An 18,670-nucleotide genomic window follows, 5' to 3' on the forward strand; every position below is an offset into this window, starting at 1 on the left:
ATACATTACCCTCACATATGGACAGAATTTTCAGCATTGAAATCACAAATAAAGTACAATTTTTTGATAACTACAAGTGAACTTTTTTCCCAAAAATATTGCAGCATCTCTTCAGTTGACATATTTTGTATGATGGTCAACCTAATAACTAAAATGTCAACTGTACCTGTCCATGAAAATAAGATTAGATGCTTTATTAATCCCAAGGGAAATTCAAGTGTTCAGCAGCTTACAACAACATAAAATAACAAAAAAGGCAGGTTTGTAACATTAACATTAAAGGTTAGTATGTACTCTGAAAATCTTGCCGTACAATACTATACTATAAAAAAAACAATTCTAATTTTAAAAAATATAGGACTCTTGAAATCAAGTTATGACTTTTGATTTTGGTCAGAAAAATTTCTGGCTATTTGGAAGAATTCCTAAACATACATTATGGTTTAATTAACTGATAGTCCATCTAGAGGTGTACGGCGCATGCGTGACACAATGCTAACATTCCTAACCGGAAGGCGTGTCGCTAAACTCCCGAGTGATTCATCTTCTTAAACACACAATCTTCGCTGCAACTCTTCTGACAGTCAGCGAGCAACTCTACGGCGCTCCAAACAAGTAAGCTGACAGCTCTGTTATCAACACCTCTGTTTATTCCACTGTCACGTCCACAGTCGGTGACAAAGGAAATGTTGTTTTCCTTCTTATTTCTCGTCATTTTCCTCCGGAGCCGGGCGTGGTGTTGCTGAGTGCCGTCGCTCCGCTGAATAGTGCTCCAACTGTTTTGGACTTCGAGCTGCCTTAGCTGTTAGCCGAATTTAGCTCCAGCTAGCAGGTTGTCCAGGCTGACACGCACAGCTCCTTCCTGTTCAGCCTGCAGTCACCTGCTCACACAGCTAGCTTCTAGTCCACAGGTCTGTCTGTGACAAACCTGTGCTGTTTTTCCCGCTACCACTAAAAAGTGTAATGAGTGTACGGATAAGTTAGCACGCTGCTTGCTAATGTTGTGCCTGTCTGTCTGTGTGTATGTGTCGTTTGCGTTAAGTTAGCTGCTGTGGGATGAATCTGGCTGCTTCACAAGTCTGCTGGTTATGTGCGTTTGACAACCACGAAGAGGCGTTTCTGTCACAACAGCTTGCCAGTGTCACTGAACCTAGTAAGTGTCCGTTGAGCTGCCGCTTTAGGAGAAAAGCTGCAATGCAAAGCTAGCCTGCTGCTGATGCTGTGGGAGTCTGTGATGTGCTCCATCCAGGCCTGCAGACATCAGTGAGATTAGCAAAACCAGTTCACTGCAGTAATTAATGGGAGAATTCACCCTAATACTGAATAAGGCAATATTTCAACCAATTTCAAACCACAAAACCTTTATCTATGAACACTGATAACTGTCTCATTAGATGGAAATCAGAGAGCATCAACATCTGAATTAATGATGCCATCAGGTGACACTTTTTGGTACTGGGCCATTTACCGTGTATTAGTGTGTAACCCGGAAAGAGCTGTTGTTTTGCATATTCCATGCAATCGAGCTTTAGTTTACTGGAAGGCTCACAGCTGTGCACTAGAAGATATAGCCATACTTCATCCCAGACACATTACTGCAGCTGTTGTCATATTGTCACAGCGTTTGTTTCACTGTTTGTGGATCAGATCCAGGATTCTTCTCTGGATGACATCACCACTACAGTCTGTGTCTTTGCTGTTCAGCTGAAGGAGAGACTTAAGACCTAAAATCACAAGCAATAAAGGAATGTGGTGCCGTACTGCTTTAAGACAGTTGAAAACATGAGTGCGTTATATCACTTGTACTATGGCCAGTTATGAAAGCAAAGTGGAGGTGGTCTGTAAGTCATCATTATAAAACAAAAGTGAAAGTTATAGTGTAACCCTGAACAGTAAAGAGCTGAGTTACTGTACTCTGATGACACTCAGTGATGTTGTGGTGTAAAGCTGATGTATTTGTGCTGTGGTTTCTTGCACCTCAAAATACATTGTATCATGACATGTAGTCTAATTTAAAGAGACATCTGCCAGCTAATCACATAAAATATTTTGTGTTTCCTTCACATAAACGCGTACACCTCTTACTACACTGGACTTCACAGTATTACATTTTTGTGATTTAAAGTGACACAGTTAATTTTCTCATTTATCAAAACATCAGTCTAGTAGGTTTGCTTGCTTTTTAGCCCTCTTACAAGCAACTGTCCCGTAACTGGGGGCTTGACTTGGCTTTAAGATGTAAGAATTTTTTCGTTGAGATAACAAGTAGCTGATGTAGAGTTGCAACATCACTTTTCAGAAAAGGCAACTAACTTGATCTTCTGAGCAATTTTTTTTTTAAAGCCAAGCTGCTAAAACATGTTGTTTTCAGCCCCTTGAATAGGAAGACATTCTGCTTTTCTCTGTTATATCATTTTAAATTTTATATGTTTAGTTTTGGACCATTGATTGGGCAAAATAGCAATTTAAAGATGTGACCTTGAACTCTCAGAAACTTTCAACTGTTTTCTGATATTTTATGCACCAAATGATCATTTAATTGAGAAGATGGATAAATTAACTGATCATTAATATTATTGTTTATTATAACCTTGTGTTGATATATTAGGAGATAATATTAAAAGTTTTCTGTATGTGTCTCAACAATATTGATCGACCCTCTAGAAATACTGGTAACAATTTGACAAGTATGGAGCTTTTGTATATGTGGCTACCTGGCAGTTGACAGTGGTAATATTAATAAACAGGTATTAGTCTGATGTAAGCCTGGATTCAATATTGGCACGGAACCAAACAAGCCTTTTGTTATGCATGTTGATGGAGAGGTGTATCTCTGACACAAAGGACAATAATAGGACGTTGTGTTACATGATTGGCCAGAATGCTAACCAGTATATCAGGAAAAATAAGCCTACATTTCACAATGATTCATTGGTTTTGCTGAAACGGGCTTTTCATACTCTTGTATGGTGTGTCCTGTTCCTGCTGTGTTGTACAGTGTGCAATACGTGTTGTCACAACAGTCCACTTCAGGTCAAAACGGTGTGCTTCCTCCACAGTGGTACTTTCAAATGCACCATAAACAACACCGTAGATGCGGTGTTATTTTTAAATATGAAAGTAACTTATGTGGCTGTGGCTTTAAGCCAAACGGAAAGTGATTCAGTGACAGGTGTTAGGTGTCACTAAGAGGCAGACGCTGTTGTGTTCAGCAACAAGCTTCAGAACTGGTTTCAGTGTTTCTGTGTGAAGTCTTTTTGTTCAGATGCTGAAACTGGCTGTAGTTGCTTGTATATGTACTGGGTGCTTTGCACAGAGGAATTTCCAAGATCAGTAATACCTACAGGGAAATGAACTCCATCCTAACTCTGTCTGGGCTAGTGTCACACACTGATCCTAGAAATGTGTTACCTATTCAGACACCAAAGAAACCACTGTAATGGATCGTCTTTAATTAGCCGGTTGTAATAAAGTGTGATTTGACTGTCTCAGAATTCATGTACACCAGCTGGCAGGGACAAAATCTGACAAACAAAAAGTAAATTGCACTTTTCACGTTTATACAGTCTTAAATGAGTTTGTAAAATGAGACCCTCTCTAACTTTAACTGGATTTTTTGCTATTTTTGCCAGTTTGCTGTCCTTAAATGACAGTTCTGTTCAGTTTTACCTATGGCCTGTAATGTTTGTGTAAGTAGAAAGCAGGAAAGCCTTTGTAGTATCTTGGCAGTGACGTCAGCAGGAGTTAGTTTAAGCCATACATTAGGCACGTAGCCAGTATTATCTACAACTAAAAGAGATACCAGAGCCCAATATCTCCTATCACTAGCTGAAAAAAAGATGACCTAAATGAAAGGTTTGCCCTATCAGTCACCCCCCCACTGAAGTGTCAGACTTTCTTCTCGTGCATCTTGTACCCAGGGTCGCACACTCAACAAATTAGAATGTAATCATAGTACCTCCTCTGGCTCACTTGACAGACATTACAGTTCCTGTTTGACTGTAACTATTAAATCTGTGACAACACAACAAAGCAAATCCACCCCTAGACACACCCACACCCTTACAGACGCTATGTGGCAACTTTGCCTAACTCCTGTGGGTGTTGGGCAGTCCGGCTGCCCCAATGGCCGCTCACACTTTCCATGGAGGCGGTGGTAGCAAGGCTGCCAGCTGGGGCCGTACTGGAGGAACCGGCTGGTAATGACTAGGTTCAAGATTATCGCCGTGTTTACAATTTGAGTTAAAGCCAAAGAGAGCGGTGAGAGTGTCCGGCCACACAAGAGCAGCAAAGGTTAGAGAGAGTAAAAACAATGCGATGTGGACAAATTCTGTACTATTTATATCATAATCTGGTTTAATATGGCCTCTGGCCAACTCATAAATACCACCTAAGCTATTTGTAGATCAATAAACCAATGAATGTCACTATCATATGACAGTGCAATAGTTTGACATGAGAACATCTTAAAAGTGTGTTTGCTTCTTTCGTTGTCATCAGGCTCATTAGGCTCTTTTTCATTGCAGCTACTTCCATCAGTGAATCAGTGGGAGTGTTCCCTTTTCTGCTTCACGCTGGGCTTTGTGTAATTAAATAAGCATGAATGGAGCACATGATCCTGCTGCTTTTCTTATCTATGTTTGTGTGCGTGTGCACATGCACGTATTAATATAATTTGCTGGGGTTAAGTATGTATGAATGCCTTTTTGTGTGAATAATAATGTCTTTGTGAATGAATGAATCGGCTCTTCATGCATTTCTTCTTGACGATGTGTATCTGCTAATTTGTGTGCCTGTGTGCACCCCTCCACAGTATCATCTTCAAAAATTCAACCCCGATCTGTTCTGTTCAATCTGGAAAAAAGAAAAATCTATAAACAAAGTGAAAATAATTCCCTGTGTTGGTATTGGGCTATGGACAACAATAAATGTTTATTACTCATTTTAGTTCTATTAGTTTTATTATTTCCATTATATTAGTTTATTATTGTCATCATAAATTTATCTACTGCTTGTTTTCCCTATCCATCAAATTTGATTTCTAAAATATCAGAAAATAGTTAAAAAAAAAAAAAATTGAAGAAAACCTCTTGAGAGGTCTTGCTTTGTGCAGTTAACAACCAAAAACCCAAAGATGTTCAGTTTGTAATAATATAAAACAGAGACAAGTAGGAAATCATTACAATTAGAATCACAAATCAATGAATTTTAGCCCCCCCAAAATAGACTTATTAACAGAAAAATTGAGAATTTACTTTGTTTCTGTTGATTATCTGTTTATCTATGTACAGTACATTTGCTTATGTTTCAGGACTAGGCAAACGTGATCTGTAAAAGGTTGAAATCATGTCTGCTATGCTTCATCTACAGTATTACATACTGATTCAGGCATTTTCTTTGTTTCAAAAGTGCTTTTGTGCCGTCTTAATTATGTGCTAATGGCTGGATGTTGTCTTTATCTGTGCTTACTTGCTGTCATGTTTCAACTAGCTTTGTATGAAGACATGTTTGCTTGTGGTGTAGACCAACTCCCAGCAAAATTAAGGCAGCAGGATGAAACATGCAGAGACAATGAGCTAATCCAGATGTCGTGACCAACTTTGTCAGTGCTTGTGTTTTAGAGCTGAGCTGGTTAACATGCATGTGTCCACAAGTGGCTCACTGGACTAACTGAAACTTAGACTGTTGTATTAGCAGGACATTAGTCTCTGGCAGTCTGTAACGTACTTCGCCGTAAACTGATTACAGAGAAACTCAATTCTGCTAATTCACAAAAAACGAGAAGAGAACGTACAGACTTTATTCCAAAACAGGAATTAGGGGAGTTGATTAAAGATGCGTGGTTACAGATATACCTAAATAATAAATGTAGCAATGCCCTGTTACTGTACAAACATGTCAATAGGGATTACTACTAGCAACACCATATTCAAATGAAACCAACTGCTTATGTGAATACTACATTGTATATCACCGTTCTGGATGAGTGCTGAGTGAAGTATATACATTTAAGCCTTTAATGCCCATAAAATTGTATCAAAAGTGTTTTGGAGATGGAATCATCTAGACCTGTGATTATGGGAAGCTCAGTGACCCCATTCAGTGTCAGCATGACCTGTCAGAAACTGTGACATTCGACTGACAAATGTGAGAAGACGCTCACTCTAAGGACTGAACAACAAACTTAGGAATTGTGAAACTGCCTGTTTGAGGTCAGGTTTGCAAATTACTCTTACTCATGGGCAGGTATCATCAACTCAAAGATGACAGCGTGTTTAGATTACCTTGGCCCGCACTCATAATTGTGGATTACAAAACACAAGGTTGTTTGGCCATTGCATGGCATGTCTTTGGAGAGTCCATATGCTGGATATGTTCATTGTAGTGTGATGTTGCCTCACACATTACAGTGTCACCATGGCACACAATGCTATGACACACCTTTATGTATTTGTGGAATACAACAAAAATATCATCTACCAGGCTCTAAACAAGTATACCTATTCAGTGTCAAACTCTTTATGTAACTTTTATAATATTATACGTCTATAATTGAATATCACAAGGAAGCTTTTTATATGTTGTAAAGGCTTGTATTTGGCTGTGCATGCAGACTGCCTTCCTACAGAGCTGGGCAGACAGGAGGGAAGGGGGAGAGCTTTAACCCTGGTCTCCCTTGCCGACCCTGAGTAAACCAGCTAGCCATGGATGACAGCTCCTCACTGGGCAAAGTCAGCAGCTCTACAGAGTCCGTGGCCACCGTCACCAGTGAGGAGTTTGTTCTGGTACAGACCAGCTCTGCCGGATCACCACAGGGTTCTGAAGGCAAGCCAAGACTTAAGGTCAGAATAACACATGGGCACAGTTTTGCATTTGATTTAATCATTTTTTATTAGTAGCCATGTCCACATTGTACAGAATTATAGAGTAATCGATTTTTGAGCTGCCTGAAAACTAATGGTTTTGTTTCAAGGGATAATATATAAAATGCAGCAGCCTTCTTTCCCATTACCTTCCTTGTAGGGCTGAACAAATAATCAATTTGGAGTCGAAATGACAAACAGTGCAATTAGCAAATCACAAAGGCTGCAATTTGCGATTTATGTATTTCACCACGTCTGACCCAGGCATTAAACTGTTCAGTCAAACTCATGCCAGCCTGCTTGTGTGACAGTCACACTTTTGATGGTATCTTATGTGATTATGCTACGTCACGTTTTGAATCGATCACACACTGACTCTTGACTTGAAAAAAACTAATCGCAAATCAGATTACACTCACAATGTCTATCAGATGGAATAAAGAGGCAGAAATGTTTTGTTCATTTGCACACACAGATGGACTTGGTAAATGTCAGACCCACTAGTGCCACCAATGTAAATGTTTTTCACACTGCACCTCCATTTCATGTGATTCTGTTATTTCCACATAAGAGAGGAAAATAATGGGGAGATGATTGTCTCAGTCCCAGTCACTCATCCACCTTTTCATTTCACCTCTTCCTTACTGTTTTATTTCTCCTTGTTCCCTTTTTACCCCTTCGCAATTTTTAAAAATCTTTTTCTCTCTGCCCTCAGATGTCTTGGAATGGGAGTGAACAGCTGGAGAAAGCTATGGAGGAGATACTGGATGATGATGATGATGAGGTAAAGGTAGAGAAAAGCAGTGTGGAAAAGATGGAGAAGCACAGGGAACCAGAGAGCCGAGTCCTGGAGACCCAACCAGCTGGTAAAGACTGTTCCAGTTTCATTTTAGGTAGTTATGTGTGCATGCAGCTAGTTACAGTCTGCCAGCCAGTCGCTTTTTGAATTGACCCGATCTAAAAACTTTAATTTAAGGACAACATATTCTTCTCTGCAGATTTTTCTTTATTTAATAAGAAACTATTGTCAAAAAGTAATTGATTTAATTGCATTGTGAGTTTTACTGTTTGCCGATGTACACATTTCAACTGAAATTTCATCATTGTGACTGTACACATGTACACAAGCAAACTGTCATATTTTGGACAACTTATCTTTACAGAATTTAACATGTGGCACAGGATTCATACTCAGTGTTTTAGTGGATCAGTAAAGGTAAAACGGAAAGGTTATGGTCACAATGGAAAACATACTGGAAACAAAATGATGATGACAATAACTTCCTTAGGTCTTTTCTGCACACTATTCTCAATTGTTATAGGATATACATTGCAGAAAAGGATATGCAAAACCTTTCTAATTATGCATTATTATTATGATTATTATTTATTGGAGTGATGTGAATAGTCTCGCTGTATATTTGTTCATATTCCACTGAAACTAAACATCAATGTTTAACAAATAACATATATAATATTCTTGTTTGCAAAAACATGTAAATTGAGAAGAGTGGTGTGTGCATACCGCTGACATACCAAAATCTAGTTTTGCCATATCAGATTAGCAAGACTGCTATCTGAACTCTCTGACATTGACCTAACTGCATTGTATACTAGCAAGGACAGGTTGGTCCAGATGGTTCAACAAACATTGGTACAAAAATAACGCTCCCACAGGGGTCAATTCATTGCACTGTTGACTCAGTGGCATCTGCAAGGAATTAGCACTAGCACTTACAGCTAACAGGTTGCATTCCCTGTGGGTGTCTGGTAATTAAAAGTGCACTCATTATTAGTTATATGTAATTATCTGGGATATACAGAGTCCCCAGACCAACCTCGTGTTCATTTTGTTTAAGAACTTGGCATTATTTGATTTGACTCAGCTGTGGAAAACGTTTTTTGTTTTATTTGTGATGTTGTATATGTTTCAGTTTCATATCCAAATGAGTCGGAAATTTGTAGTACTGCCAGCCACTGTATTGACATCAAGCATACTTGTCTGAAGTGTGATTTAAACCCTGTTTTTTATTTGAGAAATTGAACTCCTTAAACACTACAGAAAAGTAAATGTCAGGATTTGAATTATCAGAGATGAACTCCAGTGCCAACTACCTCTGTATGTATTTTTGGATGATGTAGACACGTGGTGGAGCCTTTCTGGTGAAGCTTCTTACTTTCAGGTGAAATGAAACAACTAGTGATACCATGTGTTACAGAGAAGGTTAGTACACGGCTGCAAATAGTGGCGTTAGCAATGTTGTCAAGGATGAAATGTAAAGGGCCGAAAACTGCAAAAAGTTCAGGTATGTGTGTGTAGTACTTTGTAAATATTTTTAAATGAGCTGTATATAGTTAATACATGTGTGGCTAGTCTGTCAGCTGGTGAATGCGGAGAAACGAAGACGGTTTAAAGTGGAATGCTAAAACATACATTTTCAGTTTGGTAGTCTGACTGACTTTTGCATTTTAATTACTAAAGAAATTGTTTTTGGTGGATAATTATGACAAGTTTTACATTAGGTTGAGCATTTATTTATTGATTTGCAGTTGCTTTCTATTCTTACTGTTTAGCACATTTTCTATGCTTCCAGTTTTGCTGTGGCAGTGGTGGTGCACAGCTGCAGAGTAGCTTAAGAGGAAATGGTTAACATAGTGTAGAAAATGAGCCAGTCAGCATTACAGGTCCGGCTGCTGCTCTCATTGTTCTGCTTCCTGTTTGTAATTGTAAAAGTTCCAGGTCAAAGGTCATTTCAGAGAAGACCCCTCAACTTCCTGTCTCATTTTGTTACCTTGTTGTCTTTACTTCTTGTCAGTGATGTTTCTGCTTGCATTATACATTGACAGTGCAACAGCTGAATCTTATTAAGGTTAAAATTTTACCAAACTGAGGGAATCCACTTAATTCAGAATATAGGCAGAGAGGAACACTGACAATATCACAACTTTTCTGTCTGTCCACAGAAGCATGTCCAGCATTATCCAGCTCCACGGTCCCCACAGAGGAGGACAGTGTCCAGTTCAACAAGCTGTCTTACCTGGGCTGCACCTGGGTCAAAGCCCCACGCAACGAGGCTGAAGCGCAGAGGGCTATGGCCACACTGCGAGCTGAGAGTGCCATCCCCATCCCCATCACCCTGCATGTCCCCTGTGGTCCAGATGGCTCTGTCAGGTTAGCCAGACAAACAGGATAGACTGCATTTATGTGTGAGACAGTGAAACAAAGACTCAGGTCAAATAAACTAGCCTGTGGTCAATGAAAAGTACATTTGTTTGTTTAGCTGAATAATGCAGATCCAAACTAATACTCAAATTTGAAGAATTATCATGAAGTTTTATAATAATAAATATACAGGAAACTCCCTGAATATAGGCTATTACTATATTCATGGGATATAGTTTGTGGTCATCAGAAAATATATACACATTATATTAAAACTAGTTTCATGACTACATTACTACTTGTTGAATAATGTGCTTGTTCAAGCTGCCCGTCATTGTTGAAGCCTGATAGTGAGCAGAAGAAATTAAGTTACGGATAAAATGAATGTGAGGAGCTAAGAGAAACTTTTCAGTCATTCAAAGAAAGAGGAACATGGAAATGTTTAGATAACACCAAAGAGGAAATGAGACATGACTTTCTGAAATAGTTTACATTTTTGTGCTGTTTCAAGACAGATACCTTTCCCCTTGACTGACTGGTAGCTTGATTACATGTAAAATTCATTTTAAAAATCTTCCCACACAAAACTGAGTAATTTACAGTATCTGACAGCATGTTTGCATATTAATGCACGAGATGTTCAAACTTTCAGAATGTTGCAGGTCTGTAGAGATAAAGCAATCTAAAAAATAAATCAAACTTTAAATAAAAAAAGCAATATTTTTCCAATTGAACATATTTCAATAAACATATAGGCTCATATTAAGTGCATTTACAATGTACATTTTGTATATTATATTATATTATAGTATAGTATAGTATAGTATCTTATAGTATATTATATTATATTTTTGTGTATCATTTCCTTGTGTAAAATGAAGTAACTTTTCCCAGGATTGTGGACCAGGCCTCAGGAACAGAGATCGCCTCCTTCCCCATCTACAAAGTGTTGTTCTGTGCTCGTGGCCGAGAGGGCTCAGTGGAAAGTGACTGTTTCTCCTTCACTGAGAGCTACCGAAGTTCTGAGGACTTTCAGATTCATGTTTTCTCCTGCCACATCAAAGAGGCTGTGAGTTACATTTATGTATTCCAACTGAACATGGTTTTCAGTCTGCTATAGAAAACTTAATCTTTAGCATCACTGCCCAAAATGTCCATAATAAGCCTTCAAAAGGTTGTAATTCAAGTGGTCTGAGAGGAAACCAGACTTCTTCACCGCCTCCTGGATGTGTTTTCAGGCTTTAGAAAGTCTAGCCTGTGACAGAAGACTTTAGCCAATCACAGGGCTTTTTTTACCCAGATCAGGTGAGATAGTATAAAGACCAACGAGGTCCGTGGGGAGGGCAGATTGGGCAGCAACGGGTTAGACGGAAGACATTCACTTCAGCGGAGTCTGAATCCCACGAGGAACCTTAAGAAACTGTTAAAGTTTAGTTGACTATTTTTCCACATTGGAAGTACAAACTTAGGACTGACAAGAAGAGGGAGGAATTTTTTTCTTTTTTACTTAGTCAAGTTTTTTTTCCATCCTGCATTAAGGGCTGAGTTAGAATCAACATGGTTTATATGAAGATTTGTCCTACTATGTCATTATCATAAAGTGTGAAACTTATCTGCAGGGCCACATGTAAAGATGGCATGTTCATGTTGGCTTTCATAGAGAGGGGTGAGATGTGTGATTTGTTATTTGATGCAGGGATAATGAAACACAAGTTCAGAGGATCTCTCCAGGAAAATATTCACAGTTTTGCACTATGTTCTACTCATGAAACATGTCACAAATAGCTGTTGAGAAATGTGATTTTAGAATCTTACAGTAATTGGTATATGCAGCCCTCCACCAGTTCTGATGCCTGAAAGGTTTGGAGGAGAGGGTTTCCAATTTATTTTTTTTTTTTTGATCATGCAGCAGTTTTATCAAAGTCTCTTTACTGCATTTGCAATGTCTCATTCAAGAAACTGCCAAAAGACACGGTTTATTCTTAAAATTCATTTAAAATGGACTACAGTGACTCAACTGTGGGCAACAGTGATGTGACAAAAATTCAGAAACTTTTCAGCTGTACTACAAGCAGTGTTTACACAGAAGTAGGACACAAGTATGGAAACAAAGTTAAAATTTAAATGCAAACATATCTATTGTATGTAAAGTCACCAACAATTTTGAAAACACCAGTGGGCACTTGGAAAAAAGTTGCACATGTTGATCCCGGATCTTTACATTTTTTGTCAAATATATTAACAAAGAAATTCAACATAGATTTTTCTTTTTCTTTTTTAATTTGCATTATTACTTTGTGCAACTGCATGAGAACATTTTTGAGTTCCTTTCTCTTCTGTCCATATCAAATGTTTATCTTAATGAACAGTTAGTTCTTCTTTTTGTGGGCGGCTGTGGCTCAGGTGGTAGAGCGGGTCGTCCAGTGATCGAAGGGTCGGCGGTTCGGTTCCCGCTCTGTCCTAGTCATGCCTCCAGTGCGACCACTCACACTGGGATATGAATGTTGGTGGTGGTCGGAGGCCGTAGGCACGGATTGGCAGCCACGCTTCCGTCAGTCTGTCCTAGGGCAGCTGTGGCTACAAATGTAGTTTACCACCATCAGAGTGAGAATGTGTGAGTGAATAATGGATCCATTGTATGTGCTTTGAGTGTCTAGAAAAGCGCTATATAAATCTAATCTGTTATTATTGTGCATGTGCACTGATATAAACATGACAGACTGCAGCCTGATAAGCACTGACACTTATAAACCAGCTGATGGCACTGTTGTCTTTTCTCAGTCATCTCCAGTCTATTCTACAGTTGCCTCATTGTTTATATTTTTGCTTTCATATTCAGATCATTCCTATTCATGTATGTTAATTCTATGTACTACTTATTCCATTCTCTTTTTGTTATGCAACATTTATGTTATCTTCTTTGCCTGCTCTTAAATGAGAGTCCATTACATTTAGTTTTTCCCTCCTTTTCTCCCTCTAAGCACCTCTGTTTCTTTTTTTGTGTGTAAAGCCTCCGTTTTTATTCATCATATTCTCTTGTCCTTTTCCATTTAGGTCAGTCGCATCCTGTACAGTTTCTCTACAGCCTTTCGGCGTTCTTCGCGGCCAGCGGACATCAGAGACACAACACAGTCCAGTCCGCCTGACAGTGACCTGTACACCTTCACTGTGTCGCTGGAGATCAGGGAGGATGATGGCAAAGGCAACTACAGGTACTTGGTGCACATGTGCAAATAAACATAGTTAAATGATTTGCACACATTTTCTTATCGGCACTGGACTGTCGATATGACAGATGTGTTGGTAGTTGGAAAGATTTAATGTGCTGCTGCAGTATTGTTTTATCTGGCTTCTACTGTTCACCAGTAAAGAGCACAAAGCTTATCATCTCAATAAGACAATTTTTCCATTTTCACAAGCCATTGTATATCAGGTTTTGTTAGAGATGGATTTTCATTTTCTCAGTGTTATCTGTTCTCCTCTGAAATAAAATGGCCCAATAGTTGCACTGAAAGCACTGCAGATGCCCATTATATATATATATATATATATATATATATATATATATATATATATATATATATATATATATATATATATATATATATATATATATATATATATATGTATATATATGTATATATATATATAATACACTCCGGAGAAGACTTGAGGGAAGACGTGTCATATTTTATCTATAACTGGGCTAGTCCTACTACAGTAATACTGTTTTTTTCAAAGAAAATCCGGAAAAGAAACAAGCAGACATGCACAGATAACAATACTTAAAATAATAAATCACAATACAACAATACTTAAAATCAAAATGCAATACTTTCTAAGTCCCTTTGCTCATAAGCATTACCCGATTCTTCTTCCTCACTACAGTCCAGTGCCTAAGGACAGAGATAAGTTCTACTTCAAACTGCGACAGGGGGTCCAGAAGAAAGTTGTGGTTTCAGTTCAACAAATGTGCAACAAGGAGCTGGGCATCGAAAGGTAAGGATCACTTAAATAAATATAATTCATGACGAGACAATCTGTGGGTGTTATACTGTATTTATTCCTCACCCTCTTTGTATGGGATTCATTTTCTCAACTGCATAGCTCAGGTGTTGCCCCATGTTAATCTTGCACCCTGAATCTATATCTTTACCTTTTGTTCACCCTTGGCTTTTTTGGGAATTATTTTCTGAATAATTGATCAGACTGTTTTTTTTATATTCTGGCAGTCATCTGTCTCAGCAGGACAAATGAAATAAACTAAAGGAGGTAACAAAGTAGTGCTTCAAAACTCTACTTTAAATCTGCAGGGTTTGAACAGAGCTTGTTATAAACTTCATGTTAGTAAATTATTCAGTGGTTTTCCAAATGAAAGCATCAGACTGCTTTAAAATTTCTTTCTCAAGGACAATGCACAGACGCTCACACACACTGGCCAAAATGTTGGAACAACAACAAAATTGCTTACAACCTCTGCAGTCCCACCCTTTTCTGTATTTACATGAGCATTAATGAAAAAGTGGGTCATTTCCATTTTTCATCCTCAGCCTTTGCCTCCTATTGCTATCAGAGGGAGACAGACACCTGCCCTCTCTTTTATTTTTAGTGCCAGTGGAAACACCTATTGTGTTTGGAGCTAATCCTTTTTGAGGTGCTCTGCCCGTGTTTGATAGCACTTTATTAATATTCATTTTTTAAATAGCCTTGGTTTTGATGGGTAATTCTTGTGAAATACAGTCTGGTTTTGCATCCTGTTTTGTGTGGATGCACTACATTATCACTCTGTATTTATTTCTGAGCTGCTGCTTGGTGGGAAAGATGACCTTTTATCTGAAAGTTGTAACTGTTCTTGCTTGCAATGTTACGTCCACGTTACTAAAGAATCACCTGGTACGACACTTGAGCCCAACTTTGAAAAATGAATATAAAGAATACTGTGTAATTGATGGACCAACTGTAAATATATCTTAATGTATTTCACACTAGAAACTGGAACTGCACCTCCAACTTGAAGCTGAAGAAACCAACTAAGCTGTCACTTTACTATAAATATCTGCGTTAAGGACTTCGCAGAATTACTGTTTGCTGATTTTTTTTTTTGTGATAAACTTAAATGTTGAGGCTGTAACTCAGCTCGTCTGGGCCCTGTCCAGGGTGCTGAATTACAGTCAGCAGCAATACCACATACTGGCTGTTTTTATTAGAACGAAAGGGCCTACTGGGATAGGTTTTTCTGATCTGCACAGGTTATCAAGATACCTTTTATAGATTATGCATTCCTGTTTTTTGAAGTCCTTTCTGATGGCTGTGGGTCTCTTTTCCTGTAGACTCATTGGACCAGAGTGTCTTAATGAACTGCGTGAAACATGCTATGCTTTAACATTTTACTATAGTACATGTTTGTGCTTTCGCCAGTTGAGTTCTTTCCACCATCCATTTTTCCTTCCCTCCTCGACTAACTCGACTTGCCCTCGCTGGTGAGTGCAGTCTGTAAATTCTGCAGCAGAATTAGTGGACATTGATTTGTGGATTGTACCTCCTGTGTCTTCCCTCGAGGTGTTTTGGGATGCTACTGAGCCCCGGACAGAAAGTCTGCAACAGTGACATGCATCTATTAGACATGGTGAGCAGAACTCAATTTAATTCATTTAATTAGTGGCATACAGTTTCTAGTACTTTATTTACTACTTGTGACTGAGAGTAGTAGTGTACGTGGCTTTTATTTGTGGAACACTGTGGAGAATTGCCACCTCACTGATTTATGATGCATCTCAACTTAACCTTGTTGATTGTTTAGTTAGGACTGAATGAGCTATTACAAATGAAGACATCTTTACATATACTGTTAGTCACAAACTTCTCTAATTGCATTTATTGCATTGCAACTAAACTGAAAATTGTTACGAGAAAATAAACCACAGATTACTACATGCACAGGAATCAATGGGAAAGAGCTCCGATGGGAAGGCCTACATAATCACAGGAACATGGAACCCCAACATGGCAGCCTTCCAGCCACTGAACGAAGACACACCAAAAGGTCAGGATAAGTTACTTTCCGCTTTACATAAAAATTGAATTGTTTTAATTAGTGCAAATTCATAGAACTACAATTTTATTCATATTTAGACAAGCTTTTACACAGTGAAAGATTAAATTTATGTTACTTTAAGTTCCAAAACCAGCCAACTGTGTCTATACTTATATATACTTATGTAAAATGTCCTTAAAATTACCTATGTGTTTTTGCTGCATTTTTGTTGCGTTTATGATCTGTGTAAGATGGAAAACCACAAGTTCCTGTTTACTGGCTCTACACACACATGTGAAATACAGCAGGAATTATTTACATACATTAATGTCAGTATGACATGAGACTGCTAACAGCTAGAGGCCACATCTGGGAATTATGCAGTGTTTGTAGGCCAACTGAGTCTGGGATGTGATAATTGCGTTCATCTATTCCCTGACATAATGTACAGTCTTGCACCTGGCCTTGTGACCCGTAGCTTGTCAAAGCTTGGCATATTTTACACATGGAAGTGTGAACAATTTGCATCAAGCAGACACTGGGGGTTGCAGTGCTGTGGACACCTGAAAGAGACAGGATTAAAAACAGCAATTTGAGGAGATTCATTTTTCCTGTAACTGCAGTTTTATTGGCACATCATGTAATATTTTTGCATGATGAGACTCATAATTACATAAGTTAATACTGACAAGTTGAATTAACATCATTAGCTATTATTAATGTGATGTAATTTTTAGCGATGTGTTCATATTATAAATACTATTGGATCAACAACTTTATGAGTGTTTAATTGGAAAAATTGAAAATTAATGTATATTATGTATAGTTGATGTAATCCTTCTAAATGTAGTTCTAAATAGTTATAGTTACAAGATAGTAGGTAGTAAGTTAGAGTAAGATTTTTACTATAACTGTTTAAAACCTCAACTTAACAAGTACATAAAATATAATGCTAATTTGGTGCACAAAAAATACTTAGAACTGAATTGCTACCTGCAAGCTAGTGCATGCATAAATTAGAGTGTTCTCAGAAAGGTATATTGAAGTTGAGGAAGTTTATTTATCATCATGCACCTGAAAAGACATTTTATACTGAATGTTCCCAGGCAGAGAACCTGCCTCTCTGAATCCATTAAAGCTAATAAAATAGACGATGTGGCAACTTGCTGATTCGAAGGGTCATAGAGTTTGACTTGGAGGTGGATGGCAATTCTGTCTTACCAGTCGACCTCATGGAAGTCAGGCAATGTAGAGCACTAACTTGAACACTCACTCACTCACTCACTCACTCACTCACTCACTCACTCACTCACTCACTCACTCACTCACTCACTCACTCACTCACTCACTCACTCACTCACTCACTCACTCAATCACTCACTCACTCACTCACTCACTCACACAGAGTATTCACTTGTAAATGTAACCACATCCTTACTCAGAAGTTTTGGATTGTTGTTAAACATACCCCTGTAGTTGTACATTTCTGAATAAAGGGTCAGGATATTTATCTCCTATCTTTTTTTCTTTCACTGGTTGTCAGGAATTAGTTGGTTGTGTTTAGATGGAGTCCCTCTGTGAGCTAAATATAATACTGAAACCTTCCTACTGTGATATAACTTCATTACCCTCACTTTGTTTTTTTGTTAGTCTCTCCTTTATAATCAGACTGCCTGTAGAACAGAAGCAATAAGTGATGAATTAGTTTAAGAGTCACATCTTTTTCTCACCATTTACTGAACCATTTGCTCTACTATGACAAAAATGATTTTTAGTTTTGGGGTTCATCTCTCAGTATAAAATATTTAGCTGATACTTTTAAAGAATTCAGTTGGGCACTCGGAGTCTTATCCTTATCCACTAGGGGGTGTGACATCCCTGCAGGATACATAGTGGAGATTTTCTGTTAGAAGCTAAACAGACAAATACTGAAATCAGTTCTGCTTGGGTTTCTGCATTTATTGTAAGGTTAGATTTTACTAGCTCAGAGGACCAAACAAAAAAACCCCTGATGGACAGTTCATAACCTGGCAACGCTGTAAAGGCCTTAAAGGCTACAGTACACCTCAAGCTGGTCACCATTTGTTCCTAAACACTGCAATTTCCCAAGTAAATGTATTTTAGTCACTGAAATTAGAGCTTTCTTTTACATAGACTACGTCATATCGGGTAAAAAGAAATGAAACAAAAAGTCTTGCATAATAGCCCCCCAGTGACCTTGTTTTTTTTCTTGTTTTGCTTTAGATAAGCAGGTCTACATGACCGTGGCAGTGGACCTGGTAGTGACTGAAGTGGTGGAGCCAGTTCGCTTCCTGTTGGAAACTCTAGTCAGGGTCTATCCATCAAACGAACGCTTCTGGTACTTCAGCCGCAAGACCTTCAGTGAGATGTTCTACCTCAAACTCAGACAGGTATCACTGCTAATACCATTAAATCCGTCCAGATCCAGCACACCTGCTCACCTAGTCATACATGATCATGCTTTCCATATACTTAGATTTTTCTTGAAGCGTCCTGGTTGGAAGACTTTATGTAATGTACTACCCATCTTTCATTTGAAAAGAGGAAGCTCCTTGGATGAGTGTTGACACAGAGTTTGTTGTGGGTGGT

General features: G+C 38.4%; 1 protein-coding gene across 5 annotated transcripts in view; it reads left to right on the forward strand.

Moving 5' to 3' along the window:
* The first annotated feature begins 475 nt into the window (after positions 1-475).
* The window catches only part of rabgap1l (RAB GTPase activating protein 1-like), a 120,672-nt gene continuing 102,477 nt past the window's right edge, over positions 476-18,670 (forward strand). Inside the window, exons 1-11 of one of the 5 annotated variants that reach the window (XM_055005224.1) lie at positions 543-615; positions 1,043-1,153; positions 6,614-6,842; positions 7,579-7,729; positions 9,828-10,035; positions 10,921-11,095; positions 13,081-13,238; positions 13,915-14,025; positions 15,586-15,652; positions 15,967-16,069; positions 18,305-18,471. In XM_055005224.1, the coding sequence (XP_054861199.1) occupies positions 6,705-6,842; positions 7,579-7,729; positions 9,828-10,035; positions 10,921-11,095; positions 13,081-13,238; positions 13,915-14,025; positions 15,586-15,652; positions 15,967-16,069; positions 18,305-18,471 (1,278 nt within the window). In that variant the 5' untranslated portion in view covers positions 543-615; positions 1,043-1,153; positions 6,614-6,704. Of the gene's footprint in view, positions 616-1,042; positions 1,154-6,613; positions 6,843-7,578; positions 7,730-9,827; positions 10,036-10,920; positions 11,096-13,080; positions 13,239-13,914; positions 14,026-15,585; positions 15,653-15,966; positions 16,070-18,304; positions 18,472-18,670 lie in introns of all 5 variants that reach the window. The other 4 variants (XM_055005232.1, XM_055005220.1, XM_055005223.1 and 1 more) reach the window with 4 other exon arrangements.

Source organism: Amphiprion ocellaris, chromosome 2 (genome assembly GCF_022539595.1).
Source record: "Amphiprion ocellaris isolate individual 3 ecotype Okinawa chromosome 2, ASM2253959v1, whole genome shotgun sequence".
Lineage (NCBI taxonomy): Eukaryota > Metazoa > Chordata > Actinopteri > Pomacentridae > Amphiprion > Amphiprion ocellaris.